The 13,617-nt window shown below is 40.7% G+C and overlaps 2 protein-coding genes across 2 annotated transcripts in view; one reads left to right on the top strand and one right to left on the bottom strand.

Moving 5' to 3' along the window:
• The window catches only part of enah (ENAH actin regulator), a 131,517-nt gene extending 130,323 nt beyond the window's left edge, over nucleotides 1-1,194 (bottom strand). The window contains exon 1 of the mRNA XM_036147096.1: nucleotides 824-1,194. Coding sequence (XP_036002989.1) covers nucleotides 824-828 — 5 coding nt within the window. The 5' untranslated portion in view covers nucleotides 829-1,194. The remainder of the gene's footprint in view (nucleotides 1-823) is intronic.
• Nucleotides 1,195-9,000: 7,806 nt separating this feature from the next.
• srp9 (signal recognition particle 9) lies at nucleotides 9,001-12,562 on the top strand. Its single transcript, XM_012878241.3, has 3 exons — nucleotides 9,001-9,190; nucleotides 9,322-9,390; nucleotides 11,798-12,562. The coding sequence occupies exons 1-3, from the start codon at nucleotides 9,119-9,121 to the stop codon at nucleotides 11,915-11,917; spliced, it is 261 nt and encodes an 86-aa protein (XP_012733695.1). The 5' UTR covers nucleotides 9,001-9,118; the 3' UTR covers nucleotides 11,918-12,562.
• The last annotated feature ends 1,055 nt before the right edge of the window (nucleotides 12,563-13,617 follow it).

Raw genomic sequence — 13,617 nt, 5'->3', positions numbered from 1 at the left:
TTACATGCTGTGCTCAAGAAGACTAGAAACCTGTGATTTAGATTTTATTTAATCAAAACGGGGTAAAAAGTTGTATGTCTTGTCTAGTATTAGGGGCATTCTAATAACAAAACCTAGTAGAGTATCTATTTTGATTTAAAAAGAGTGTAAGTAAATGAAATGTATGCCGGGACTTCATTTATATTCAGACCTTGTGCCCCTGGGTGGCTGCATGGCTAGAAACGCCCCTGATTGAAACTTTGTCGCTGAGCGGTGAGAACACCTTGAATAAAACGGGCGTCTGTCACAATTAGAATGAGTTAAAGGGATACACAACGCGTGACGTCAATTGCGTCCGTCCTTATAAAGGTGCCTAGAAATCTAAGCAAGTGGTTTATTCGCTGATAGACTTAGGTTAAAGCGTGTGCGTGTGTTTTAAGGTGGCATCAAATGACCGTCGGGTCATCAAAGATAATCCCTCTTTATGCAGAAGCAGAGAGCGCGCGCCATTCCAAACCCATGCACGTCCACAAATGCAGCACAAACGGACTCGCGTTGAGCAGCGACCCGTCGATGAAAAAGGAAAAACTGCCGACACTCAACCTCTGATAAAGCTGACGGAGCACGCCGTTTGTTCGCTACCAGCGGCTCCGGTCACCCGGTGTCCATTACATTTCACAACCCAATATTAAGATAACGCTGTCCGTGTCGGCTGGAGTTTGTCCTCGCGCGCTCACCCAGCTGGTCCGCGAGGCATCTCATTCTCTGACTTCTATCGCCTAAAGACCTCCATCCCCTCCGGCATTGTCTCACCGTTATAAAACACACACAAAAGCCCTTTTACCTCATGGTGAAGGTGTCGTTAGGTCCAATTTCTCACAGTCCTGTGGCTCGACGGCGGGAGGAGTTCTTTTGTAGTTTTCAAAAATGCAATTAACAAAACTTCGCCGCTAGACTCGCTTCAAAGGAGACCAAATGAATGGGACTCCGAAGGCGTGAGAGGCTTGCTCACAGTTTACAGGCTTGTCCAGTAAAAGTATTAAAAAATTAAAATATAAAAAACAAAATAAGAAAGAAAAAACAGCAAGGGTCTATTCCTACATGTTCTAGACTCCGCTGTGGATGGAAATGAATGAGAATCCCTGGCTAGCGTCCCCTCGGCTTTTTGACACACTTCAGTCGGAGTGATGTGGCGTTGTGCCGCTCGGATATCGGACTGCTGCCGCTGCCTACTGGCTGCAACATGTGATGCGTTCAAGAGTCAACTTCAAGTTCCCGTCCACGCAGACAACCCGTGGATAATAAAAACCAAAGTTGGCGTGCCTATCGTCTTTAAAATGCGGATTACAAGAATGAACAAATACGATGAAATGATATGAATTATCCAGCTGTAATATTTCGGGAGCAAAAAAAAATCTACGAATTTCTCTTTGCACAAAACTGGATGGAAAACTCGTTTTCTGACCCACTACCACAAAACATTGTTTAAGTATGGATAAATACCAATAATATATTTCGGTCATGTTTGGAAAATGTGTTAAAATATTTAGCCAAAGCTTTTTTAGTAGCCAGAATCTCACGTGCGCTACCCGTGTTGTGTAATTTCTGACAGGAACTGAATGCATCATTTGACGTTGCTAGATGGACGTAGCACGTACAAGCTGCTTCTGAAAACCGTGTCAGATATCTGAGCTGGGACTGAATTTATTTATTTTTTTAAACTACATCAAGTAAAACCGGTTCTATGTGTCACGTTGTGTAACATAACTGCAGTACATTAGGGGTTAAATGGTGGACTACACACTAATATACAACATATAGTAATTTTTGCTTACTATTTAAGATAACAACAAGAAGCTACACTGACACAAAGATTATATACTCACAAACATAATCAAAACACTGAGGATTTTGCTAATTTGATAACCTTTATGAAAAGTTAATAAAAAGGTATATTCATACTTCGAACGAAACAAAGTACTAATGACAACACAAGGGTCTCCCCTCTCTGGCCCTGAGGAAATTACCTTAACTGCAGTGTTGTACTGATATGAGATGGTGCCACACTTCCAGGAGCCAACATTCTGTCACAGGCAACCACATAAGCTGAGTGAGCATTACAATTTACAAAAATGTTTTTAATCTTGACCTGTTAAGATTTTTTTAATTCAGCAATGACAAATTTCAGTAAACTTCATTAGTGTGTTGTTTGATTGGCCAAAACCAGGTAATGCATAATTATGAACTGAAAATTATCTTTTTTATTTGTTTCGTTTTTTATAAATAGAAATTTGAAAATGTGATGCACATTTGTACTCAAATGTTCTCCGTAGGCCTCAGTAGGATATCAGTAGGATATTTGTCAGAGAACATCATTGAACAAATAGCATCGTGAAGTCCAAGAAACGTAGCGCACAGGTCTGAGAGAAATAAGTGGAGAAGTTTGAAATTGGGATAGATTATAAAATAACAACCCAATCTTTGAACATCTTGCTGGGGGTCTCTTGTATCCATCCCCTGAACCTAGAAAGAGGATGGCACAACTGCAAACCTGCCAAGACCCAAACCTCCAGGCAAGAAAGCCATTGTTGAAATAAAGCAATCATCCAACATGTTTGCAGTTTGCCACAATCCTAGTAGGTGGTCAGTTACATGAAATCTAAACACATTGTAGTTTGTAGTTTGTAATGTGGCAATATCTGAATACTGTGTGTGTGTGTGTGTGTGTGTGTGTGTGTGTGTGTGCGTGCGTGCGTGCGTGCGTGTGTTTGTATTTCCATCCGAGTGAGAACATATTTTCAGATTTTACAACCAAAAGTGAGGACTTTGATTAAAAAGGGAGGACCTTTTTGGGGGCTAGGGGTCACCCTTTAGGGTTAGAGCAGGGTATGAACTGGCAAAGGTTAGGGTTAGGTCATAGAAAGGGTTGAAAGCAAGTGAAAGTCAAGGCAAGGTCCTCAGTAAGTATTTAAAACAGGGATGTGTGCATGAGGTTATTTTGTCAAATACCAACCTGGAATTCCCAAATGTCTCTGACAATAAAAAAATATATATACTTTTGCTGCTTGTTTTCTTGAAGTTCCAGACTTTATTGCTTAAAACAACATTCATCATCAGTCAGGCTCCAACTGTCCTGTACAACGACTGTCAGTTCAGCTTTGTTGAAAAATAATTTCAACAAATTTTCAACAAATCAGTTTCCCTATAAATATATAAATGTCTTGAGATGTTTTGCTGCCTGTAACTGAGCTTAAAGAAAAAGGTTTAGCCGCCTTTGCTTTGCAGCTGGATGTACGATGCTGAAAAAGTGTCACCCCCAAATCTAATTTCCTCTCATGAAATACGACCATTTAGTCAGGTATTTTGACTAGAAAAACTACGACAACCAGGTATTTTAATGACAAACATGCAAATATTTAGGTTTCAGTGTTTGCACAAAAATAATATCAGGTTTACACAGGTGATGAAGAAGAAAGTAATTCTCTATTTACTTGTGCTGTCATACATTTTCACCTCAAAATGTCTGCCATAAAAAAGTGTTCAACATGTAAAAGTCCGTCTCTGCAAACACCGAAGAGGCCATCACTGTTGTGTTCCCTGGTCCTTTATCTGACATGTCCTTTACACGGTTCATCAAAGCTTCATCAAAACAAGCTTTCAGCATAATTTTCTTCTGTTGCTAAAGCAGGTTCATGGCTAAATATCACCTCCGTCAATTCAATCACACTCCAGAACCGCATCTCTTCAGTCCGCCAGAGCGTTGTTGCCTTCAGGTCAGCTTTCGATCATAGCTCGTGTTTGGCTGAAACGCCAATTATATTTCAAATGTTCCCCACTTGGTGCATTTCAAACGTTCAAGGCATACAGGTTAGAGCCTGGAGAGGCAGGAAGCAGGGAAGCTTAAAAGTTTAGACCTGTTGAATTCCAGGTTTTTGTGATATGAAAATTGAGACCATCACCCAAACGTTTTCCATCTTTAATCTGAGTTTTATCCTGTGGAATTCCACTCAGGAGCAAATAAATCTGTCAGAGTAAGAAAGGAACAAAACAAAAACGTTGCAATAACTTAACTACATAAATATTTACACCCTTCAACTAATGATTTTTTGAAGCAACTTTTGATTCAGTTTCAGCATTCGGGTAGTTATAGTAATATGCAATATGTAATGCACCATCTCAAAACACTTTCTTTTTAATTGGGCTGTGTATACTTTTTAGATCTACTGTAGGTGCACGTATGCTCTAGCTAGAAGAGGAATGAAAGGAAGTAGAAGCAGTAGAAGGTAGTAGGATACTAATATGTTGGAGAAAGGATCTCAACATGGCGCTGCCAACCAGGAGCAAAAGAAGAAGAGCACAGGTAATTAACGGGCGAAGTGAAGGAAGGTATGCCAAAGGTCAGGGCTGATGGGGTGAGATGGAGGCAGAGGATCCATTTGCTGCAAAGCCAGCAGGGAGCAGTGATCAAAATTAAAAGGTAATTAATTCCTTGCAATCTGACTTGACTGCAAACAGCTTCTAATTTGAACTCTTTATTTTGTTTTAGGCATGCTTTTAAGGCCAGAAATCTTAGTTTTTAATTAAACTGATTGTTTGGGGCTGTGATATGAGCACTTTTTTCATCTCAATGAACCAGGCACATGCTTCCACCACGTCATTACTGAGCATGCATGTATATGTTCATCTTTTAACTAAATTACTAGACTCATACTGCAACAAGTAAGGCGGTGGCTCCTATAAGCCACTTATCCACTCAGGCACCTAAAGAGCCTTACTGGAGCTAAAGGGAATTTGTATTGTTTACTGACAGATTCAATTAAATCTGTTAATCTTGAAATGACATTATTAAGTGTCCTTACAAAGGAAGAGACAAAGATGCAGTACTTGCAAAAGTATTCACACCCCTTGCACTTCTTTCAAATTTTTGCGTATTTACAGTCAGAAATTTATTTTTGCCGACACAAAGCAGCATGAAGTGAAGCTGAATTAAAAAATAGATTGTTTCCAAAAACCTTTCAACATTTCTATTTGGAGTTTGCCACAAACCATAAAGAGGAACATGTGGAAGAAGACACGCTGGTCAGACAAGACCAAATCTGAACAGTATGGTCAACAGGCAGAGAACTGTGAGTGGCAGTAACCTGATACTGCACATCACTGCGAACACGCCATCCCTACAGTGAAACACGGTGGTGGCAGCATCATGCTGTGCTTATGGAAAGATACAGAGGAAGCCTGGAAGAAAACCTGTTAGAGACTGCATAAAATTGATTTAGCGGGGACTGAATACAAATACATACAAAACCTTTTAGATTATGTTTGTGAAAGTTCTCCTTCTGTGTCACAATAATAAATTGGATGAGTTGATCTGTCACATAATATATATATGGTACAGTATGGCTTACGATTACAACTTGACAAAATGTGAAAAGGTGCAGGGCATCAGTATACTTGAAAGGAACTGTAAATAAACTGAATTAATTTAACTTCATGGGATGCTGCAACACTTTAATGATTATCTTGATTCCATAAACTTGTTAAATCTAGTTTGGCTTGGGTTATATAAGGTATTTAGTCCAAAACAACACACACGATATTACCTTTATAGTGAAACATAAAGGGTAGCGTACCCCCAGACAGTATAGTATATATTCTGGTTCACGTCACTGTGTTCTTCTCTGGATGTGATGCATTTATAGGCCTGAATGGGTAGATGTACTAACGCTAATTTCCACGGGTGGATTCTGAAGTCTAAAGTTGATGCAAGTGACCCATGTGAGCTCTGAGTGACTAAGCTGATGAGCCACCAGAACAACAGCCCCTCCCCACCAGCTCTGTGGCTGTGTCATCTAAAGCCATGAACCAAAAGGTCAAAGGTCATGTGAGCTGACGGGTAAATGGGTTACTGTTACTTTTTCTAAAAACTGTTAAGAAAACTGGAAGAGACCCAGCTGCATGGTGTGAAGGTGGAGTGAGTCACTCCAGTCCTCTGACATAACTTCTTGACTCTAAGGCCTAAAATGATAAAAAGAACCGAAGATTCACAAATCCAGACTGTTTTATACCAGAATACAAGGACTTTGCCCTGAAAGGTGGCACCAGTGTGCCATTTGCAAAAAAACAGAGGGGGAGATCATTTCAAAAGTTTTATTAATGAATCAAAGTTTTATTAATAATGGTTAGCTAGCAGGTGCTCTTTCAGGTAGCTAGCTAGATCCAGTAGGTTAGACTATTGTTTTTAAACTTGCGCCATCTACTGTCGGGACTCGGGAGTGGGTAATAGTTTACTTTAACCGCTTTGAGCAGAAAACGTATTAATACTCTTTAAAAACAAACAAAAATTCTTATTTACAAATGTGAAGGACACAAAAAAAATCCATAATATTACTTATTCAGATCAGAGGAAGAATGTATCCCCCGAGGGATAAAACATAAATGGCCAGAGGGGGGACATCAAAAACAGAGGGGGGGGGGGGTAAATCCCCCCCATCACCCCCAGCAAATCGGATCCAGGGTGGAACGCATTTTCTCACCTGCTGTCTCTCCATGTTTTTTTTTTTTTTTTTTTTTTTTTTTTTACATAACTGATCATTGTAGAGAAAAAAGCACGTAGTTAAATGCAGCTGAGGACTAGCAGTTTTTTGCATGTGTGATACATTTAGAACGTGCAGAGCTCCTCTCAGAAAGACCTTGGCTCAGGTTTGAAGGCAGAGGAGCAGCAGTGCCACATCATTGTGTAAACCATGACTGCTCTGGCAGAAGATATTTAAGCTTTTAGAAAAGGAAAAAAAAACTTGAGAGAAATCCTCTCCACTGTGAGGTTGCTTAAAGTTGCGTTTATATAGTCCCAGTTGTGAGGGCTAACTTTGCACCTGCAACAGGGGTCTAAACCAGCTAACATAATGGATTCTGTGCTCCATTGGCTGGTTCTGTAAAGACCTTACTCTTTCATAGTCAAAAGAAAGCTTCTAGTTTCTACATTTGTTGAATAAAAAAAAATTACAAAATAAAATTAAAAAACACCCCAACTGTGTCTGCCATCTAGTGGATAGACTAAGAATGGCACTATTTGAAAGAAGAAAGTGCCATTTAGGTGGTTAAAAATGGAAGTTAAACAGAAAAAAACTGTCAATAAACTTAAAATATAAAGTTATTGGCAAATACATTAAATATAATTTGAAGAAACTGTATTTATGTGTGGATCATTATCTTAAAGATAGAAATCCCAAACATAAATTGCGTGGTGTGGTGTATACAGTTCATTGAAGTGAGGAATGTATATATTTGATAAATCTATATTAGATAAATCAAAAAAGAGAGCCAGCTCCTCAGGACAAGACTCAGATGTGGGCCTACACCTCAAGGATAACGGGCATTAGAGAAGATAAAGGGATTGAGAGTCAGGGGAAGGAAGCCATTTATGTCAACAGAGGAAAAAAAATATCGGTAAACAGAGGAGGGGAACCACAGATTTCAGCTGTCAAAACCATTAAGTTCAGCATTAAGCCTGATGCCCAGTTCAGTCCAAAACAATTCACAGCATCAGACCAAACATCACTCAGTGAGCCAGGCTAACAGTGGCACAAATGATTCTACTCTTTGTTCATCCCAAACAGCTTTAAAACTGGGAATGTCTCCCCCGTTAGCTTTGAACTGAGAAAGCACTTTGGGTGGAGATCAAAATGTTTTCAACTGCAAGAACTGAGATCCAGTTGTTATATTTTTAAACGTTATTATTATTATTATCTTTTTAATTGTTCGTGTCTTTTTGTAACTCACTTTAACCTGTTAGATATGACATTATAGAGCAAATCTCAACCGATGATAACCAGTTCATGTTGGAGGTGGTTGGAGTTGATTCTGTTTAGCCATCCAACTCTTTCCACCTCTGAGCCACTTCATTTTACTGTAAAATACAGCGTTCCATGTAGGCGCAAAATACACAAAGCCTTATCAAATTGTACCTGGATTATTGAAAGAATTTGCTCTTGGGGGAAGATGTGATTCCACTCTTCTTTGTTCACTGCAGAGTTCTTGAGTAGAACTGCGAGAAAGCCCACTCCTCTTGGATGAGAAACAGTCCCACACATGGGCTAGCAGAGTACTTTTCTACTGGCATCACATCAGGACTCAGAGTGCCACTTACTTTTACTCTTTTGGACAAATAACGTTCTATATGTCTCAAACCACCAGAAGCCTTGCTGCCTCCTATATGGGGAGGTGCCTTGTGAGCTTAATGGTTCTAAATTGGTTCTTTATTATACTCTGAGGCAAAGCCATGAAGCCATGATAACTGTGCTTAATGAGCAACCATCACTAAACCAAACAAAAAATTGCAAACTTATGTCATTTTACAACAGCTACGCACTGAGTGAATATTAAACAATTATGTTACTTTTCTCCATTGAACTGAAGTACCCGCGACCCCATGAGGGAATAAGCGGGTCAGAAAATGGATGGATGGATGGATGAACTGAAGTAAAAACATTTTTTTACCCATGTATCTTATCTTATCTTATTAAAGTTGTTCCAGCTTTTAGAAAAAAAGAGAAACTTGAGAGAATCAGTGATTAAATTAAGTAATAAATGCATGAATAAACATTTTAAATAATTTTCTGTTGGGGTCAGAAAATAAGATACTTGGATGTTTTTTTTTTTTTTTTTCTTTCTTTTTTTTTATTAAGCAATTAACATTGACATGAAAAAAGACAAGATACTTGGATGTTCTACCACTAGAGAGCGAAATGTCAGATATGCGCAAGGGGTGGAGAAACCTTTTCCGGGTTGTTGGCCTTTACTTCCTTCAAAACAAAAGTCTGTGTATAACGATTTACAACCACAAGAGACGGTGTGCTTAAAGTTGTCCTTGTCGTTGTGTGAGATTATGATAACGAATGTCATTTTTACTGCGGTTTTCTGAAAAAGTCTATGTGTTGTTTGTGAGTCCTAAAGTTACTGATTAGAAGAGTTTTATTTTGAAAGGGCGCAGCTGGTAGACTTTGTGCTTCCGCTTCTCTTCGCTGTGATTGGCTGCTCTCGTTCTGCTGCTGATGTGTTGCTCCCAACTCCGCGAGTCTTTTCCAGTTGATCCAAACCGAGTATTTTTGGTTCTGTGGAAGACTTCCAGCGAGTGAAAACGATGCCTTACTACCAGACATGGGAGGAGTTCGCCCGGGCAGCAGAGAAGCTGTACCTGGCGGATCCAATGAAGGTAGCGGTTTAAAGGTTCCCCTTAAACCGACAGGACGGGTTAGCACGCTGGTTAGCTAGCGACATGCTGCTGCCTGCCGACTTTTCTGCGCGTGTCTTGTTTAAATGTTGAAGCTGTGGTTGTGTTTGCAGGTCAGGGTGGTGCTGAAGTACAGGCACTGCGACGGCAACCTCTGCATCAAAGTCACAGACAACGCGGTGGTGAGTACGAACCGGAACCGAGCTGTCCTGGTCAGATGGGGCCGGCGAATGGCGTTTAATCAGCATTTAGGGACTGTTTGATAAGTCTGGATCAATTCAGGGAGATTGCACATCCAGCAGTTTGCAGTCAGCTAAAAACGCTCAAATGATCGCCTTTAGTGTTGATCGAAAGAAGCTTTTAGACACTGAGCTGCAATTTGAGCCAGTAATTGTTTTGGGGTTTTGTTAATTGTTTGTTCTATTTTCATTTGTTCTTTTATTTCTAATATTTGGTGACCTCGAGTGACTTGAAAGGCGCCTTCAAATTAATTATTATTGTTATTGTTTGTGTAACACTTCCTTAACAACAGACTTGATCGCCCTTTGTTCACTTATTGAATTGGATGCTGACCTCAGCAGGGTTTAAACCTGGGTCTGCTTTCTGAGAGGGGGGGGGGGACACAGAAATGCTGGTCATTTAACCCAGGAGCCTTTCAAATCCAAATGGGCCTGAAATAAGATTAACAGGTACAGTCATGGACAAAAGTCTTGGTAAATTTTAACTGACCAAATTAATAATAAATAAAAATGTTACTGAAAATTGACCAATGAAAATCAGACATTGCTTTTGAATTGTGGTTCAGTAATTTCAGGAGGTTCAGGATTTAGATCAGGGCTCATAGGAAGCCACTTCAGAATAGTCGTATAGTCGATTCTAGTTGTATGGTTTGGCTCATTATCTGTTGGAAGACCCATGACCTCTCAGAACGCTGAGACCAAGCGTTCTGACATTAGGCAGCACATTTCTCTCCAGAATGTCTTGAGTGTTGAGATTTCATTGAATTTGGACAGATCTGAGACCCCCATAGCCAGATGCAGCAAAGCACCCTGAGAACAGAACTGAGCCTCCTCCATGTTTCACTGTAGGGACAGTGTTCTTTTCTAGGTGGGTCTGTGAACATGGAGCTGATGTGCCTTACCATAAAGCTCCAGTTTTGTCCCATCTGTCCAAAGGACACCCTCCCAGATGCTTTGTGGCTTCACAACATGTATTGTATGACGTCCACTTTGGCTCAAACAGTGACGGATGGTGCGATCTGACACTGATGTACCGTGACCTTTAAAGTTCACTATTAATGCTAAATGGCTTGTACTTTATAGTGTTTTATCAACTCCGACCACCCCAAAGCGCTTTACACTACAGTCATTCACACCCTGACGGTGGTGAGCTATGCTAGCAGCCACAGCTGCCCTGGAGCAGACTGACAGAAGCTTCGCTGCCATACGTCGGTGCCACTGGGCCTCTGACCACCTCCAGCAGGCAGTGCAGGTGAAGTGTCTTAGCCAGCAACACAACCAATGAGACTATCTGAGCGGATCAAACCGGCAACCTGCCGGTTACAGGATGACCTCCCTAACTCTTGTGCCACCGTCATCCCAATCATTTATTTGGAGTTTGTCCTGATCTCTTTGGTTACCATTTGTATTATCTTTCTTTTCCATTTGTCAGCCATTTTCCTCCTGCAGCCACGTCCAGGTAGGTTGGTTACCGTCCTGTGAGCCGTAAACTTCTGAGCTGGTCATGTTCCTGTGCCGCTGTAGTCACAGGAACATGAAGCTGCTTGCAGACGGTTTTATAGCCTTTACCTGTAACATGATTGTCTATCATTTACCTTCTAATCTCCTGAGACACCTCTCTCCTTCTCTTCCTGTGATCCATGGTCAGTGTGGTCCACACCATGTCTCTAAACAGCAGTGACTACTAGTTACCCTTTAAATACACAGACTGACTGGTTACAAGCTTGAAGACATCTGTAATGCCAATTAGAGGAAACGCCTCAGGTTAAAATGTCACTATGGTCAATTTATTTTCAATCTTTTCTCGGGGGAGGGGGGGGGCATCATTTATGTTCAGGCCTGTTTCATTGGTTTGTTTTGTAAATTATTCTGTTTAACCACAATTCAAAAGCAATGCCTGAATTTTATTGGTTAATTTTACTAAATTTTGTTTATTATTACTTTTGTCAGTTTCAAGTTATTTCATTGGCCATTATGGGATTTTCTTTGATTAACAGAAGGGTACCAACAGTTTTGTCCATGGCTGTCTTCCTGCTGCGTAGTGCTGACAGTCAGTTCAGGATGTCAAAGGTAGATCTGTCTGAAACTGACTGGATCTCCTCGATATCACAGGCTGAAGCCAAAGCCTGACCAGGTAACGAGTTCAGAGTTTTAGTTTAAATAGTAAGAAGCTCAGGCTGATCTAAACCTGCTCTCTGCACACCAGAAAACCCTTCCAATGAAACATGTCATCACACAGATGTGTTGTTTACCTCATATAAACCGATGAAGTTGTTGATTGGTGTCAAATGTCTGATTATCAAATAAGTATGAGAACAGTCTCATGCCCCACATTTGTCTGTCCTTGCAGTGTCTACAGTACAAGACAGACCAGGCTCAGGATGTGAAGAAGATTGAGAAGCTCCATGGAAAACTCATGAGACTCATGGTGTCCAAGGAGACCCACAGCGGCGCCATGGAGACGGACTAACACGCCCTGCAAACACTGTTTTTGGAGCACCGAGACTGAGTTCAAAGGACTTGGCGATTGCTCAGAGCACAAAACCATCAGTGGGATGAGGAGGCTGAGAGACGTCGGTAGCTGAGAGGGGAGGTGGAGGGAGTAATCTGATTGGCTACACAGATGGAATACTGTCAGAGCTGCAGGATTGATATTTACTGTATATATTTTATTCTTTGAGGATTTTCTTTTTATCCCATCTCAGCAAATGCCATTTTCATAGATTTTGGTGTGAGACCTAGACACACAGCTGATGGTATAAATGAAACAAAAGCCCAGTGTAGACTGTTGAGGTGGTTATGGAACTGTAAAGATGGAGGAAAGTAACACGATGGGAGGAAACCGATTACCTTAGAGGAGTCTGGATTTATTTTCTGTTTTAAGGGGAGCACAGAGGAGGAACGAGACTTTTTTGTCTATTTATGATTGCATTTCAATGCTAGATTTGATTTCATTTAGCTTTTTCCTTATGGACTTGTGATGCTTCATAAATGAAGCAGGACCCCCGGTTTCCTCTGCAAGGGAGGAACAATCCGGTTTTTACAGAGAAACCTCCACATCTCCTAATACCAGAATGCTTTCAATAAATGTTTATTTTTTCTGGTACAACCAGCATCTCTGCTGTAGTTTTTCTAACGGTACTGTTGTTGCTTCCTGGAGCTGCTGCATTGGTGAGAATCAGAAACCCTAACCCTGGAGACAATAATATTTACACAAAAGATTGAACTCAAATGTATGTCATATTACTTTAAAATAAAACAGAAAAGCAACAAATGTGCTTATAATAAAATTATTTACAATATATTTAGATTTATAATTTTTTTATTAAATTTGGTAATTGCTTTACGTGGTTATTGCAGAGAATATTACACCTTATTGCTGCTATGTGCTACAGTCAAACAAGCGGATGTTGGCTGATGATCAGTGGGGCTACCTGCTGTGGTAGCAAGCCTGTTAGCTGCTTCAGAGCTGCTGGTCACATATAGTTGGCAAACTGAAAAGAATATCACCTTGAGAGCAGTCAGTGGGTCTTCTTTGGTTTCAACACCAGAGTTGTCTGTTTTACCCTACTGGAAATCTCTGCAAACAGCTTTTTTGTAAGTAAAGGACAGTATAGGAGCATTGTTAGAGCAAAAGGTGGTGGTGGTCCATGGAGCTGGAGAGACATCTGCTTACTCTAAAACTTAATAGATGACTTTAGGCCCTTGGATGGCAAATTTGAATGTTTCAGTAAGTGGAGCGTTTAAAACCTTGTTCTACCTTGATTCAGGTACCTGTCCATTGCATAACCAGCATAACTACTCTGTTCTTTGTTGCGGCTCTGGCTTGTATGATAGTTTGAACTGAGATATAAACTTCAGACGTGAAAAATCCAATTTCTTCCTCTACCACTAGTGGCTGATCCACTGTTGTCCTCTTCAGTTTGCTCCTTCGAGGTGTTCTCCACTGTTCTGCTCCTATGAGAGGTCTGTGGAGAAGCAAAGAATGCATAAACAGCTCATCTTTTCAGCTTAGTTCAGCCTAACCTGGCCTGCAACCAGTTGATGCCCAACATGTTTTCTGCAGCTGCGGTGCAGCACCGCCAGGGGGCAGGGCACTCAAACAGTGGCTGTCGTCGCTGCTTTATTTCTCCTGCCGAGAGCTCCCCATCACAAAACACTACATCTCCC

Source organism: Fundulus heteroclitus, chromosome 15, assembly GCF_011125445.2.
Source record: "Fundulus heteroclitus isolate FHET01 chromosome 15, MU-UCD_Fhet_4.1, whole genome shotgun sequence".
NCBI lineage: Eukaryota > Metazoa > Chordata > Actinopteri > Cyprinodontiformes > Fundulidae > Fundulus > Fundulus heteroclitus.
This window is presented reverse-complemented; position numbering and strand designations above follow the sequence as displayed.

Excerpts from the sequence above, each read along its gene's own strand:
- srp9 (XM_012878241.3), top strand. The coding sequence starts at position 9,119 with ATGCCTTACTACCAGACATGGGAGGAGTTCGCCCGGGCAGCAGAGAAG. Across the intron at positions 9,191-9,321 it reads ACCTGGCGGATCCAATGAAG|GTCAGGGTGGTGCTGAAGTA; the intron begins GTAGCGGTTTAA and ends TTGTGTTTGCAG. Across the intron at positions 9,391-11,797 it reads AAGTCACAGACAACGCGGTG|TGTCTACAGTACAAGACAGA; the intron begins GTGAGTACGAAC and ends CTGTCCTTGCAG.